This window comes from Trypanosoma conorhini (assembly GCF_003719485.1).
Source record: "Trypanosoma conorhini strain 025E chromosome Unknown Tco_14.4_contig_00172, whole genome shotgun sequence".
Taxonomy (NCBI): domain Eukaryota; phylum Euglenozoa; class Kinetoplastea; order Trypanosomatida; family Trypanosomatidae; genus Trypanosoma; species Trypanosoma conorhini.
The window spans coordinates 18,418-32,099 of NW_021704259.1; the positions used below are offsets into that span (position 1 = coordinate 18,418).

At 62.8% G+C, this 13,682-nt stretch overlaps 5 protein-coding genes across 5 annotated transcripts in view, besides 7 other annotated features; all 5 read right to left on the minus strand.

Moving 5' to 3' along the window:
• The window catches only part of Tco025E_03700 (COP9 signalosome complex subunit 6), a gene marked incomplete at both ends in the record, with an annotated part of 1,002 nt that extends 77 nt beyond the window's left edge, over positions 1-925 (minus strand). Inside the window, one exon of the mRNA XM_029370618.1 lies at positions 1-925. This exon is cut by the window's left edge and continues 77 nt beyond it. Coding sequence (XP_029229286.1) covers positions 1-925 — 925 coding nt within the window.
• Positions 926-1,167: 242 nt separating this feature from the next.
• Positions 1,168-1,194: a microsatellite.
• Positions 1,195-1,342: 148 nt separating this feature from the next.
• Positions 1,343-1,362: a microsatellite.
• A 411-nt stretch (positions 1,363-1,773) lies between these two features.
• Positions 1,774-5,346, minus strand: Tco025E_03701 (putative phospholipid-transporting ATPase 1-like protein; the record flags this gene model as incomplete). The annotated part of the gene is made up of 1 exon (XM_029370619.1): positions 1,774-5,346. One exon carries the CDS (start codon positions 5,344-5,346, stop codon positions 1,774-1,776), a length of 3,573 nt encoding a protein of 1,190 aa, XP_029229287.1.
• A 450-nt stretch (positions 5,347-5,796) lies between these two features.
• Positions 5,797-5,823: a microsatellite.
• A 372-nt stretch (positions 5,824-6,195) lies between these two features.
• Positions 6,196-6,225: a sequence feature (G-rich).
• A 274-nt stretch (positions 6,226-6,499) lies between these two features.
• Positions 6,500-6,521: a microsatellite.
• A 93-nt stretch (positions 6,522-6,614) lies between these two features.
• Tco025E_03702 (putative protein transport protein Sec23) lies at positions 6,615-9,530 on the minus strand (the record flags this gene model as incomplete). Its single annotated transcript, XM_029370620.1, has 1 exon — positions 6,615-9,530. One exon carries the CDS (start codon positions 9,528-9,530, stop codon positions 6,615-6,617), a length of 2,916 nt encoding a protein of 971 aa, XP_029229288.1.
• A 403-nt stretch (positions 9,531-9,933) lies between these two features.
• On the minus strand, positions 9,934-10,407 carry Tco025E_03703 (uncharacterized protein; the record flags this gene model as incomplete). Its single annotated transcript, XM_029370621.1, has 1 exon — positions 9,934-10,407. One exon carries the CDS (start codon positions 10,405-10,407, stop codon positions 9,934-9,936), a length of 474 nt encoding a protein of 157 aa, XP_029229289.1.
• Positions 10,408-10,693: 286 nt separating this feature from the next.
• Positions 10,694-10,721: a microsatellite.
• Positions 10,722-11,103: 382 nt separating this feature from the next.
• On the minus strand, positions 11,104-13,104 carry Tco025E_03704 (putative leucine-rich repeat protein; the record flags this gene model as incomplete). Its single annotated transcript, XM_029370622.1, has 1 exon — positions 11,104-13,104. One exon carries the CDS (start codon positions 13,102-13,104, stop codon positions 11,104-11,106), a length of 2,001 nt encoding a protein of 666 aa, XP_029229290.1.
• A 487-nt stretch (positions 13,105-13,591) lies between these two features.
• Positions 13,592-13,627: a microsatellite.
• The last annotated feature ends 55 nt before the right edge of the window (positions 13,628-13,682 follow it).

Genomic DNA, 13,682 nt, shown 5'->3' on the forward strand with positions numbered 1-13,682 from the left:
GGACCTCGGGGGCTGGCCGCACAAGCCGCCCGGACTCGACAGCACCCAGGTACTCCACGGCCAACGCAACGCGCCGCCTCAGCCGCCGCAGGGAGTGCCCGACGCGTCGCAGGCCGGAGGGCACCGTTCCCGTCCCTCGGGCAGCGCTCTCGCTGCCTGTGCCGATGGCGTCAATGGCCGCGCCAGCTCCTATTTGCGCCACGGCGTCAGATCCCACAGAGAACCGTGTGCGTCTTAGGCACACCGTCAGACGCGGTGCGCCTGCGACAGGGCAAACTATTCGGCTGCTGCGGCCCGTGGCACGGGGCGACGCTTCGGAGCCATAGTTGAGGCCGCTGGGTCGTGGAGCGGCCGCCCGCCCCCACCGCCCCTCATCCGCCTCGGCCGTGCGGGGGTCGTCGTCGCACAGGACGGTTGCCTCAAAGAGGCGCAACGGGAGGGCGGCGAGCGCCGGGGGCGGGGCGCAGTCCGCCAGCAGCGCCAACGTCGCCCCGTGAATGGCACCGTCAAATATTTCGCAGGGCGCCCCGTGCATGACGCCGCAGCACCTCATTACGTCTGCCTTTGTCCTTCCCGTCCCGTACCACCCCACTATCACGAGGTCGGTGAGCACCTCCGCAATGATCTCAATCTTGCGCTTGACCGCCTGCCAGTCCACGCCCCACGCTGCTGTGGTGGCCGTCGCGTGGCTGACTGCCTCAAATGAATAGACAATTTCTGTTCCGCCGTCAGTTGTCGTGCGGCCAAGGAGAAGCCCGAGAGTGGGCGCGGCCGCTTCTGTGGTGGTGCCCTCCATCATCCTCGTGGCGTGCTGTGAGATGTTGAGTATCACTAGTGGCGACAAGTGTACGGGCTGTGATGGTTCTTCCTCTGCCATGTGCAGCAGTAGTGATGATTCCTCACTGTTGGTGGACGCAGAAGACATTTTTTGCGTAGGTCAAGCTGTGTATTTCTCTTTTTCGACTTGAGTCCTGGTGCGATTGTGCTGTGGGCGTCATGAATTGAGGTATGCATCCACGCAGGCCATCCCCCCCCCCAGAGAAAAATAGAAATAGAAAGTGAGACAGAGGCACGGAGATGTGTCGTTTGCCCCAAAGGTGAAATGAGTTGTGCGAGCCGCTTTGTTGTGGGAGGTGTCTCAACGACAGGTCTTGCGTGACGCCACCGTTGCTTTTTTTGTTTTGTTTTTGTTTTCGGTGTGTGTGTGTGTGGTGACGGTGGTGTTTCACGAAGGCGTGGCGGGGAGAGAGCGTCGAGGATTTGGTCGTGCATGCCGTATGGGTACGTGCTGCCAGAGCCTCGCAGCCACCCCCGTCTCGCCAGCACAAGCTCCCCCCCACCCCACACACACACGCACACACATTCCGGCACACGTCACAGCGGCAGGGCAGTAAAGCACGGCTAGGAAGCAAAACGGAAAGAAGGAAAAAAATGGAGTGGAGTGGGGTGGGGTGGGGGAGGATACAGAACTAGTACGTGCCCTTCACTGAGCACCAGTTTTTTTTTTTTAAGGTGAAGCGGCCGCTACACACATCAGAGATGTGCGCAGTGCAGCAGCTTGCACCTTGATAAGACGCTGGTGCGCGGGCGTTCACTTACGGATAACTATATGGATGGGAAATATATACAAGTGTATAGACGCACATATGTATAATATATACACACACATCAGAGATTTTTTTTTTGCTGCTTCGTTTGTTACGTATCTCCCTTCTCCACTGTCAGGAACTAGCGTTACGGGCATATGATGCGGCGCCGATGGCAATGCGGCGCTCACACAATGAGAGCAGCAGCGATGAACTCCACAACGAGTCTTTCTAGCCACGTGGTGTGTTCAATCACGAAAACAGTTTCTACCTCATTTCTTACCCCCGTCTTCGTCTTGTGGTTATTGCTGTTGGCACTATTGATGGATGGGGCAAAGCATGAGCCGTGTGTCGCTGTGGCAGGCGCTGTTCCGGTTCCTCCGCCTCTGCGAGGTGTCCACCGCGGCAACCACTGCCGTGTCTTTGACGGCATGCGACTCGCAGCGCCGTCTGACGCCGTGTTGGTGTCCAGTGCCCGTTCGCGCTCCTGCAGCGTGAGTTGCGGCAAGGCGTGCAGGGTGGATATCCCCTCCAAAAACACGCCATAGCCGCCGCGACGTGTCAGGACGGTGACCACGCACGGGCTCTTCGCGAGGACTCGCATGGGGAGTGTGCTGAGGGGCGCCATTTCATCGTCGCGCGCGTGCACAAATAACGTTGGTACGTGAATGAGGGATACGAGGTGGGCGCTGCTGGCGGAGTGGTAGCGGAGCGCTGCCATGGCCAAGTCCGGGGAGGGGGAGGGGGAGGGACGCCCGCACGCGTCGCGCGCCGCCGTCCATGCCGCCGTGCCGCGGCCCCGGGCGGGCGGGGAGGAGAGGCGGGCGGGCAGCAAAAGGGCCGGCCTCCCGCCCGCCATCTCGAACAGCAGCGAGGCGCAGTGCGCGGGCGGCGGGGGCGGTGCCGCGCGATGCCCGCCGCAAACACCCTCATCGGCGGCCTCCGTTGTGGCCGTGGGGGGCGCCGGTTGCGTGGCGCCGTCCGCGCCGCGCCCGGGCAACCCCAAGCCCATGAGTGCGGCTGCCGACTTCTCGTCGCGGCTCTGCAGCAACATGTCCCAGTCCGACAGACTCATCAACGGGTGCCACCTCCCGCTCGAGACCGGCGGTGCGGCACCGCGGTTCCCCCGTGACGAGAGGCCCCTGCCGTGCATGCCGTCCTCCTCGTCCTCGTTACCCGCCTGCACCTCGTCGAGCCACCACTTCCCCATCTCCTGATCAACCTGCGCCTCCACCCGCAGCAGCGCCGCCAACGGGGCTTCCCCCGGCGTCAAGGGTCGCCGCGAGAGGAGTGGGAAAGGGGAGGCGCTGGCAGGGGGCGGGGGTGCATCATTCCCACCACCTTCGGGCCCGAAATTCCCAGACACGGCGGAGCCTACTGTGCGGCGCAAGTATTCCCAAATGGCGACGTCGTGTATATCCGGCAAGTCATTACCTGCCGTCTTCTGCTGCTGCTGTCGCTGCCGCCGCTGTCGCAGCTCAGCGAGGTGCTCCGCTGTGAGATGCAGCCGTGCCGCGAGCAGCATAAGTCGCACGGCGCCGGCCGGGGCGGAGAGAAAGTTGCTGTGAAATGGTGTTGTGTGCTTCCTCGAACACCAATGCCTCTCCCGCCCCAGTGGCTGCGGTTGCCGGCTGCTGCTCGAGCCCGTCTCTGGGACAATCGCGTAGTTGGAGGAGGCGGAGTGGTTGATGCAAATGACTCCGTCCATCCGCGACTGTGCACCGTATGACATGACGTACTGCAGCAGCGGGCTGCTGGCGTTCGACCAGCCCACCCCGACGACGTAGAGACTCCGGGCGCCGCCTTTCGCGTCGCTCTGCGGCTGCACCTCGGGGCGACTGTGTAGGGGCGTTGGGGCACCACCCGCCGCTTCCGTGTCGCGAGACGGTGCCCCCTTCATCGCCGCATTCCGGTCTTGGGAGGGGTGTCGCGAGACGCTTCGCAGCCTGCCTAAGTGAGCGAGCACCCGATCGATGTCCTCCACCGTCACGTTCACCCTCTCCCGGCACAAGGATGCGTCGGCACCGGCGGCAGCGTCAGGCGACGCCCCGCCTTTGCAGACAAACGCCTCGGCGACAGGGATCGCAGCATGCCACGAAGCAAAGCGAGGGTCCGCGGCGTCGGCTGGCGCGTTGGGGCTGTCGGGGGAATCCGCCCCCAGCTGCGTCTGAGGCGGACCCCGACGCCGACTGCTGCAGCTGCCCTCGCGACGTAGTTTGGACATGGTTGTTAGAGCCGCACAGAGGGCACCCAGGCGCCGCGCCACGCACCCATGCTCATTTCCTTGCGCGACGGAAGGACAGAGGAGCAGCACTATCACCGCGGAGGGGGAGACAGACGCGTCTGGCGGCGCCGATCCATGCAGCCAGTGAAGACTCGTCACACGAGCCTCCCACGCGGAGCCGGCAGTCACCGTGTGGGCACTGTCATGTCCTTCCATTTGCACCTCCTTCGCCTGCGCCAATGAAGTTTCCGGCTTCACCTTGGCGCATGTGCGGGAATACGGACTCGTGGCATCCTCCGCCACGCCCAGCCGCGTTGGGCCCTCGAGGGAGGCTGCGGTGCTGCGCCGCAAAGAAGACTTCTTCGGCGCCAGCGTGGGCACGTAGCTACAGGACACGGGCGCCTCGCCGAACGTCCCCTGCCGTGTTGTGTGGGCGCGTGCCCACAGTTCCCTGGCAGCCTGCTCAGGCATGAAGCAGATCTCCTCCACCGGGTCAGGGACCTCTCCTTGCCCGGGTTGGGGCTTGGTGAACACGCAGGGCACGGACGCGGCGGACGTTGACGAAACCCGAAGGGACCGGTCCTCGGCGTCGCCAGTGCGACGGCTGTGGGCCTCGCCCGTGCACGACATGAAAAACAACTCCGTCAGAATACGCCAGAGTGGGTCAAGAAGAGAAAGCAGCAGCTGCGCCTTGGCGTGCACCGCGTACCAGGGAGGGATGAAGCCTCTTCTCGCGCGCGGCTTCCGTGGGCGGGTATGGTACGGGACGTGTGTGGACGCCGCCCCCGCGGTGCCACCGGGAAACCAGCAGGACAAAGTGCCGCCGTCTCTCCCACGCAGCAGCTGTCGCCGCCGCCGCCGATAGTACTCCCTCATGTGAGGCGTGTCGCTGCGTTGGTTTTGTTCCTCGCGCGCGTCCGCCTCCGCGCAGGCCCTCTGCAGGAGGGAGTACGGCACGAAGGGCGTGCCGCCGGTGAAGACGCCCTGCAACATGTGGGCGTCGCCCCCCGTCGAGATCGCCGCCGCCATGGCGTCCTCGCCGCACCTGAGCCTTTCGTCCGGCGTGAAGCGGGAGGAGGTGCGGCGAAGCCACCGGGAGAGGGTGTTCATCACCGCCGCCGCCGCCGAGGAGTCGTCGCAGCTCTGCTCCGTCGACGCCTCGCTGCCGTTGCCGTCCGCCCCCAGCAGCGTCTGCCGCGGACTCAGCGGGGAAGAGAGGCTGAAGGAGTTCAGTCGCTCCTCCTCAGTGGAGGCCTCATGCTCGTCTGACTCCGCGGCGGTGTTCGTGGAGCCCTTCCTGTACTGCGGCGGAGAAAAGGCGCGGGTCGCGCCGCCGAAGCAGTTCAGGCACTCAATGCAGCCCAGCACGTCCAGGCAGGCGGTGGGGCCAAACCACACCGTCGCCTCCGCCCGCGCCCCCCAAATGGGACTGCGGCGGTCGTGCCGCTCCAGCAGCAGGTAGCGCGGGAGAAACAAAAGAGCCTCAAAGAGGCAGCGAAGAAGGCCGACAACCACCAGCCAGACTCCCCCGAGCATTGCCGCGAGCCACCTTGTGGTGACCGATTGCTTTGCGTTCTACCGCCGCTTTTGGCGTCGCTCGCTTCCTTTTTCCTTCCTTTCCTCGACTTCCTCACGCCGCGGCGGCAGCGCCTCGGCAGAAATGCAGGCAACATTTGGAGAAAGAAGCCACAGCACACGTGTGCGTGCATACTATGCGCGTCTATGTAGCAATCGCAGCGGCTCAACCCCGACAGCCAGGTATGAGGCAAGGGAAATAAAGCGAGATAAAAGGATCCACGCATATGTGGCGACCACATACGCACAGAGGTGGAGGGAGGCGCCGGAGGAGGAGGTGCGGCACGGAGGCGTTATAAGCATTACCATAAATCAAACGGAATGCTCCCACAAACACACGCACAGAAAGTTAAGGCGCCAAATAACGTCCATTCGTGTCAACTGCCTCTCTTCTGCTTCTGCTTCCTCCATTATATATATATATGTATATATATGTATTACTTTCATTTCTTCTTTTGTGGGTAGGGCGGGGTGCAGGAGGTTTCTTTCATTTACTTTTCGCTATTGTGGCTGTTGCTTGCCTTCCCACTCCCCACTCCCGCCTTCTTCTCCTTCGTCACACCACGCTTCTTTCCTGCTGCTCGCTTTCTCCTCCCTTACCGCGCCCACGCCCCTCACGGCCGCCATGTCGCTCCTTTTCTCCGTGTTTGCTTCCGCCGCCGCCACGTCTAACCTCCTTCCGTCACTCCTTCTGCCCGCTGCAGCCCCGTCGTGTCCGCGCGTCCACGAGTGTGGGAGCCGACGCATGCCCACGCCAGCATACACGAAGGTATATGTATATATGTATATATGACCGCAGCTGCAGCAGAAGAGGGGAGTGGGAGGGGACGAGGAGAGGAGCGTCACGACAGGGCCGCAAAATGTGTCGTCCCACCGCCGCTGGAACAAGATGAAAAGGCAAGGCGTCACCCAGCGAACTGCAATGCTTGTTTTCAACGAAACGAGCGACCCGGAAGGGAGGGGGAGACGTGGGTGAGAGAGAAGAAAAAAAAAAGGAAAACGACTGCGCGCTCACGCACGCCTTCAAGAAGAAAACGACAACAGCCCAAACAAGAGACGCGTGCACAGGGGGTGAATGGGACACTCACACTCAGGGCGAGAGCGAGACATATAATGTGTGTGTGTGTGTGTGCGTGGACGCATGAATGCACGGTGGGGCGGGCAATTGCGCGGAAGAGAGACACAGAAGCACAGCAGCGCATGGGTGAAGGAGAACCGCGGTAGGTGGCTCAACGCACACCAATACTGTTGTTACCCGCACCATTGCCGTCTTTACCGAGGGAGACCACGGCCTGCTTCAGCGACTCCATGAACTTCATAATGGAGGCCTCATCGGTGTAGATGACGTCCGACTGGTCACCCGCAGCGGTGGCGGCAGCAGCGCCAATGCCACCGCTGTGGTGTGTCACTGTTGGGTTCATCCGGGTCTTGATGTGCCGCGCCTCAGAGCCGTTGGCGTCTGTGCGAGAAAAGCGTGGGTACGGGTATCGCGTGCTCAGAAGTCCTATTGCGTCGTTCTCCACGTTCTCCAGCAGCTGTGCAAAGTAGAGGTACTCGGGGTCGTCCTGGTACTTGGCCTGTATCCAGGCAAAGATGGTTGTGCCCCACATGATGTGAATGTTGAAGTACGCGTCCATGAGGAGGATGTTGTCCGGGCGCAGGCTGCAGCTATCCAGTGGCACCGGCGTCGCCTGCGGCGCCTCGATGTCGTAGGAGTACAGTGCCGGTTGAATCATGAGGACGCAGTTGTCGACGGGGTCCCGCATCAGCCAGTGCCGCTTGAACGCCGTCTCGTCGGGGGAGATGTTGAGCACCATGAAGTACTCCGACCGGCGCAGGTTGAAGAGAAAGGAGGGAAAGAGCGAGAGGCACGGGTGCAACCGCAGCGACTCCGGTATGCCCGGCCGGAAGTTGCCGTAGCGGCGCACAAAGCGCACCAACAAGGTGTCCAGCCACCGCTTGGTGTCATCCCACTTGCTCGGGTGCTTCTCCAGGATGCTCACCACCATGCGGGCCAGCACGGTGGCGGCGCACGTCTGGTCAAAGGCCTCGTGCTGCACGAAGTACTGCGGCTCGATGGACGGCAGCGACGGCGCGACGTGCAGCACGACACTCGTCACCCGCACCCGCGACTCCCCGTGCGGGGTGGTGAAACGCACCACGAACTGCAAGAAGCGGTGCCTGCCCTCAATGCTGCGCGGATCCTTTGCCCCGGCGGCGTCCCCGCCGCCCTTCTTGCTCATCGTGGCCGTGTCAAAAAGGAAGGTGTACGTAACCGCCTCGTCGAGGGTGCTGACGCACCAGTTCGTCGTGCCCCCCACCCCAATTTGAATGGGGGAGGCCGCACGGTGCGGGCTCGTCTTGTTCGCCTGCTCATCCACGAGGCATGGCCCCAGCACGCCGCTCACTAAAGTTTCTACGGAGGTGTGCACCCCAAACTTCACGCCGAAGGCGCTGCGCACGGAGAACGCCGCGCCGGCCGCCGCCCCGCCCTGCGCCTCCAGCGCACGCACGCGTGGGTCAAAGCGGTCAAAGTATCGCTGAAACGACGTGGTAAACATCTTGTGGTTAAACATATCACCGCAGATAAAAGTACCCCCTGTTTGATTCACCGCCTCCCGCATTTCTAGGATGCCCGTCTGATCAAAGCTCTCGGCAAAGACATCAAGGCTCGCCTGCACGTTTGACAGGCGCTGCTGCAGGCCCTTGTACATGTTGAAGGCGTCGGCGTAATATGGCGTGTCACCGTCAATAATGTCGCGGTGAAAGCGCATCATCTTTTCCTTCTCAATGCCCACAACTGTTCCTGGACCGCGGGTGCAGGGGCCACCTGTAAAGAGCAGCAGTCGCCCCGCCTTTACGGCAGGTGCGGACGATGCAGCCGCCGCTTTTGCCGCCTTCGCGGCGGGTTTCTCATACAGCAACTCTAACAACCTCACTGCAACGCTAACGGCGGTGCCGGTGGTGCGGAGCGGCCGCTTGTTGCCGGGCGTCACACTATCGTCACACTGCAGCTCCTCAATCAAGGTGGTCAGCACAAACTCACAGTCTTCGAGCGGCGCCAGGAAGCGGCCTTGCACCGGCATCGCATCCGTCACCTGCAGCATTGCCGAGAGTTCGGCGGGCTCGTACTGCCTTTCGCCGCGCAGGCTGTAGCAGCGCGTCAAGGTCGAGGTTCCAAGCTCCCACACAGAGGTGCGGGCCCCGAACGAGATGAGCCCCACGAGGGACTGCGGAGGGAGCCAGTTCAGGCAGCGCAGAATGTTTTGCTTCAGGGCCTCGAGCTCCTCCACCGGGAGACAGGCGTCAATGATAAAGACGAAGGTTGGGTAGGTGTGCCTTGCGCTGGCGTCCACCGCCCCTCCCGCCGTCGCGGGTGCTGCGGAGGGGATAATGTACTCCACGGTGTCATGATGCAGTGCGGGGTGCTCGGGGCTGTAATTCGGCGGCATTGGATTGCGCCGCAGACACGAGAGACACACCCAGAACTTGCCCTCCTCACGGTGGCAGTGCTTGTTCCAAAAGGCGCCGCAGTTCGGGCACTGCTGGCCGCGCGCGGCGGGGTCACCGAGGACGAAGTGGCTGGTTTCCAGCGGCCGCAGCGGTGTGTACATGCAGGCAAGCGGAACGATCATCTCCGGCAGCGTGATGGACGCCACGGAGACAGGGTCGTGCTTGGTGTCCCGGTACGTGTTGGGATAGGTGCTCCACGTCCAGCGCAGGCCGTTATCGTCTGTGGCGTTCGGCGCGGCGCTCGGCGTGTCATGCCCAGGCGCCAAGGCAGCGGCGGGGCCCGCATAGGCGTACGCCGTGGGCGACTCCACTTGAGGGGCCAGTGGGGAGGCAACGACATCCGCGGTTTTACTCATCCCTGAGGCATACTGTTGTTGCTCGTACTGGTACGCCTGCTGCTGCCCTTGTTGCATGTACTGACCACCGTACCCGCCAACGCCAACGCCAACGCCAACGCCAGACGCCACGGCAGCTTGTGAGGCGCCGGCGTTGGCGGGGGCATAGTACGACCCGTAGTCCCCGTTACCCACAGCCGGCGAATAGGCATACTGCTGCTGCTGCTGCTGCTGCGCTTGTGAAGCGGCCGCGTCGTAGCCGCAATACTGCTGCTGCTGCTGCGGATACCCCTGCATGCTATGAAGTCAGCGGCCTTCCAGCCTTGTCTCCCCCCTCTCCTCCTCCTCTTTGTTTTCCTTTTCGCGCGAAGGAGCTAAATCAAAAAAGTTTTCTGCCTGCGGCACGAATACGCGCTGCTACTGGCTGCTTCCTTACTGTCGTGTGGACCTAGATGAGGCTGCGGGTGCAGCGGGGTGGGGGGTGGGTTGGAAAGAGAGGAGAGACGCAGCAGAAGAAGGGCGGGCAGACGCGCCAACGATGAGGAGGAAACTGCATGCGCCCCCCGATGCGAAAGACAACCCCGTACAGTTGAACCGCATCGCCTTCTTCACTTCTTATTGGCCCCTACCGCCGGACACTATCGGCGTGCAGCTACAAATAATATGTGTGTGCTTGCGTGGGTGGGTGGTTGCCATGCCGTCATGCGGCATTCATGACCCGCGCCAGCGCGGCACGTTCAAACTCATTTTGGGCGTCAAAGTTCTCGGTAATTTTGTACTGCGGGTAGTGCGCCACGGCGTGGCGCAGCAGCTCCTCGAGTTCTTGTCGCTGGGCCCGCAGCCTGGCCAGCTGCGCACTCTGCCGCTCAAGAGCCGCCACAGCGCCCTCCAGGCGTCCCCGCGGCACAGCGGGCGACGGTGCCGGCGGCGTCACCGGCGGCGACGCCACGAGGTGAGCCGCGGTGACCGGGCGCCGGCGCCCCTCGATGGCGGCGATGTTTGCCTCCAGTCGACGTATCTCCGCCCGCGCCTGTGCGGTGTGTTGTCTGCTGGACGCGCGCTTTGCCTCCCGCGCGATGTCGAGCAGCCGCAGCTCGTTCTGCAGCCGCTGCAGGTGGCCATCGTTCACGTCCGCCGCACGTTGCAGCCGCCGGAGCTCCTCAGCGACGGACATACGCCTCTGGCCGAGCCTGCCGCGCGTGCGAGAGAAGGAAGCGAGAGAAAGAGTAAACGTTGCTCAACAGGACGGCCCACACGCGCGTCAGCCTCCGCCCTGCGGTTGGAATCCCCCAAGAAATTGCATGCATTTTCCTCCTCCTCATATATAAATATATACGGCTGTGCGTGCCCGCAGCATCCCCGCACGCCGTCGGCAGAGACGCCCGACGCGCAGCAGAAAATGAAGAAAACACAAACCACAAGTCGGCGGACACGTGGCGGGGCGAAGTCGCGGGCCAAATACACACAAACACACACACACACACACACCTCGTTTCCGCCGGCGGCGCAAGCAGTTGGGGAAGACGGAAGGGGCCCGGCGCAAGACACCGACACGAAGGAGCAGAAAAGAGAAAAATAAAATAAAATAAAAGCACGCCGTCGAGGCACTGCCCGCCTTCGTCTCTTACGCACCCGCTTGCAACTCCCCGTGACCATCTATCTAGTTGCGTGAGCCCCTACGCCCTGCCAAAAAAAGAAGAAAAAAAAACAATCCTTCCCGCTTTTGCTCTTTGCATTGACCTGCGCCATCTGCTTCCCCTCGCCTTCTATAAAACCGTACGATGCGTGCGCGCACGGCTGGCGCCGCGCGTGGGGATCCCGCTTGCCGCCCGGTGGACGCCCCACGCCCTCGCCCGCCCCCTGCAGCGCCTCACTCTATCCGGGTGGCAAAGCGCAGCAGGTCGTCCCCGGAGGCGATGACGATGACGCCCTGGTCGTACGACCGCCCATCACGCGCCGGGCGCACCACCTCCCCCCCACCGTACTCAATCACCTGCTCCAGCTTCTCCTTCACGATGCCCTCCGGCATGGTGAGCAGAAAGCGTTGACACTTCAGCGGGGGCGGAAAGCAACGGAGCCCGCCCTCTTCGTACTCGTCAAGCCAAAAACCAGCATCGCGAGAGGCATAAATGTACTCCGGCTGCACAAGCCACTTTGAGCCCACCACACCGCACAAGGCCTTCATGCTACGCGGCGGCCCGCGTACGACGATGTGCGTCGCGGTAAACGGCGGCGGATCCTCGTATTCGCTCTCCACCACAATTCCATGCTGCCCAACCGCCGCAACCGCCGCCTTGACGCGTGCACGCTCCTCCTCTGTAAGGCTGGTTACGACGAAGCAGCGCGGCTGCTCTGCCCCACGCTTTGGGTTTACCGGCGAAGGTGAGCGAGTCGGGCCACCTACTACCGAGGAGGTGCCGCTGCGCTGCCCACTACGCAGCCGTTGCTGCTGTAATTGGCCGTTTGGCAACCCTCGCTGCTGCGGGGTGCGGTTCAGTGCCCCGAGACTCGTTGTTGCAGAGCCAGGCACCGGCGGCGGCGGCGGCGAGGGCAGTGAGGGGGTGGGTGGTAGCACAGCCGCGCCGTACTGTGTAATGAACCTAGACTCCACACTACTGTGCACGATCTCGCGCTGCTGCTGCTGTTGATGGTGGTGGTGACGGGCCATGGCCTCCGTGATGGTACTCGTTGCGGGGCCGGGGGACACTGTGGAGCTCGACGGATGACGCGGCTTCCTCGAATAGTGATCCTCCGCAAAGGCGGCGGCTGCCGCAGAGTGCAGCTGCGGAGAATCGTGCTCCGCCTTTGCCGACTGCGGCGTGGTCTTTGGGTACGACGTGGCGATGGCGGTGCTGGTGGCCGCCGTGGAGGCGACGCGATCGGCCGCCGTCAGACTCGGCGTGCGGGGCGTCTGCCTCTTGCGGCGTGTGGCGGGGGCGAAGACGTTTGCGTGCTCCCGCTCCCGCTTCACTGGCACGCCGCCGTGCGGAAGAAACGCCGCCTTTTCGTCCCCGTCCGTTTCCCGCTCGTTGCCGCTTTCTTCGCCCTGCGGCAGCGGCTGCTTGGCGGAGCTGCCGGGGCGGGACTTGGGGCCTCGCTTGCCCACAGGCGTGGTGGTGGTGGTGGTGGTGGTGGTGATGGCAGACGCCTGACGCCCCGCAGCGGCGTGCCTCACCGTCTGCTCGTACTGCGTCGCGGTTGCCACCAGCCGCTGCGCCTCCATCAGTCGACGCAGCGCCTCCTCATGTGCGGCCAGCTTCGCCCGCAGCTCTAACTCATGCCTGTTCTCTGCCTCGGCAAGCTCAAGCCTGTGCTTTGCCTCGGTCTCATCTAACTTCTGCTTCTGCCCCTCCACGGCAGCCACTAACTGCTCCACGCGTCGCATCAGCCGCGTCGTCTCCCGTTCCAGCTGACCCACACGCTGCGAGGCATCGGCGGCCGCACGCGTTTTCTGCTCCAGCTCCTCCTCAAGCTGACGGCAGCGCCCCACCAGTTTCTCGTACCGCTGCAGCGAGACACCGTCGCCCGTTGCCGTCTCGGCAGTCCTATGCGAGAGCTGTGAGCTGTTCGCCTCGCCATGTCGCACAGAGCGTGTGGTGGATGCCGTCTGCGCCGATCCACGCCACGCGGCCGCACTCATGCCCTGCTGCTGCTGCTGCTGCTGTGCCACGGGCACTGGCGATGGAGCGGAGGCAAGCCCCGGTGACGGCATTCCGCCCAGCGTGGGTGCTGCAGCTTTAGCCGCCATCGCCCGCCCCGCGGTGGCGTCCTGCTCGCCGTGTGACAAGACTGTCAGCAGGTTCTGCAACTGGCCGACGAGTTGCGGGTTTGACGTGAGCTGCTGCAGCACGGACAGCACATTGGGCTCCATCCTAACTCAGAACACGCACCCGTGTCTCCCTATGTGTGTGTGTGAAAAAGCGAGGAATATAGAAAAGGACCTGCTGAGGCACGACGAACACCTCTCCCCACGCCGAGTCCTTCCTCCACGCAAGAACGGCGGCAGTGCAGTAAACGCCCGCAGCTACGCCTCGTCCCCTGCTCCTTTTTACTCTACCTTTTCTCCTTTCGTTGTGTGTGGGTGGGGGTCCCCACGGGGTTCTGTGGTGTTTGCTCTGGTTGCTTTTGCTTGCTCGCCGCGACAGGCGCCCGGCAGAGACGCCGGCGGCAACATATATATATATACATACATACGTGGAGAAAGAGAGAGGCAGAGACGCAGATGCGCCGTGGCGATGCCGACTCACACACCGCGGAGGCTGAGAGGAGGGCCTCACATTCTGCGCCCACGCAGACGCACGGAGAGAAATCCCAATACAAAGACAGAGTCGCAGGCAGACACAGGCACACTCACAGAAACACACACACACACACACACACACACACACACACACTAACAAAAAGAAAAAAGAAAAAAGAAGAGACGAGAGACCATATGGGGTAGAAGAA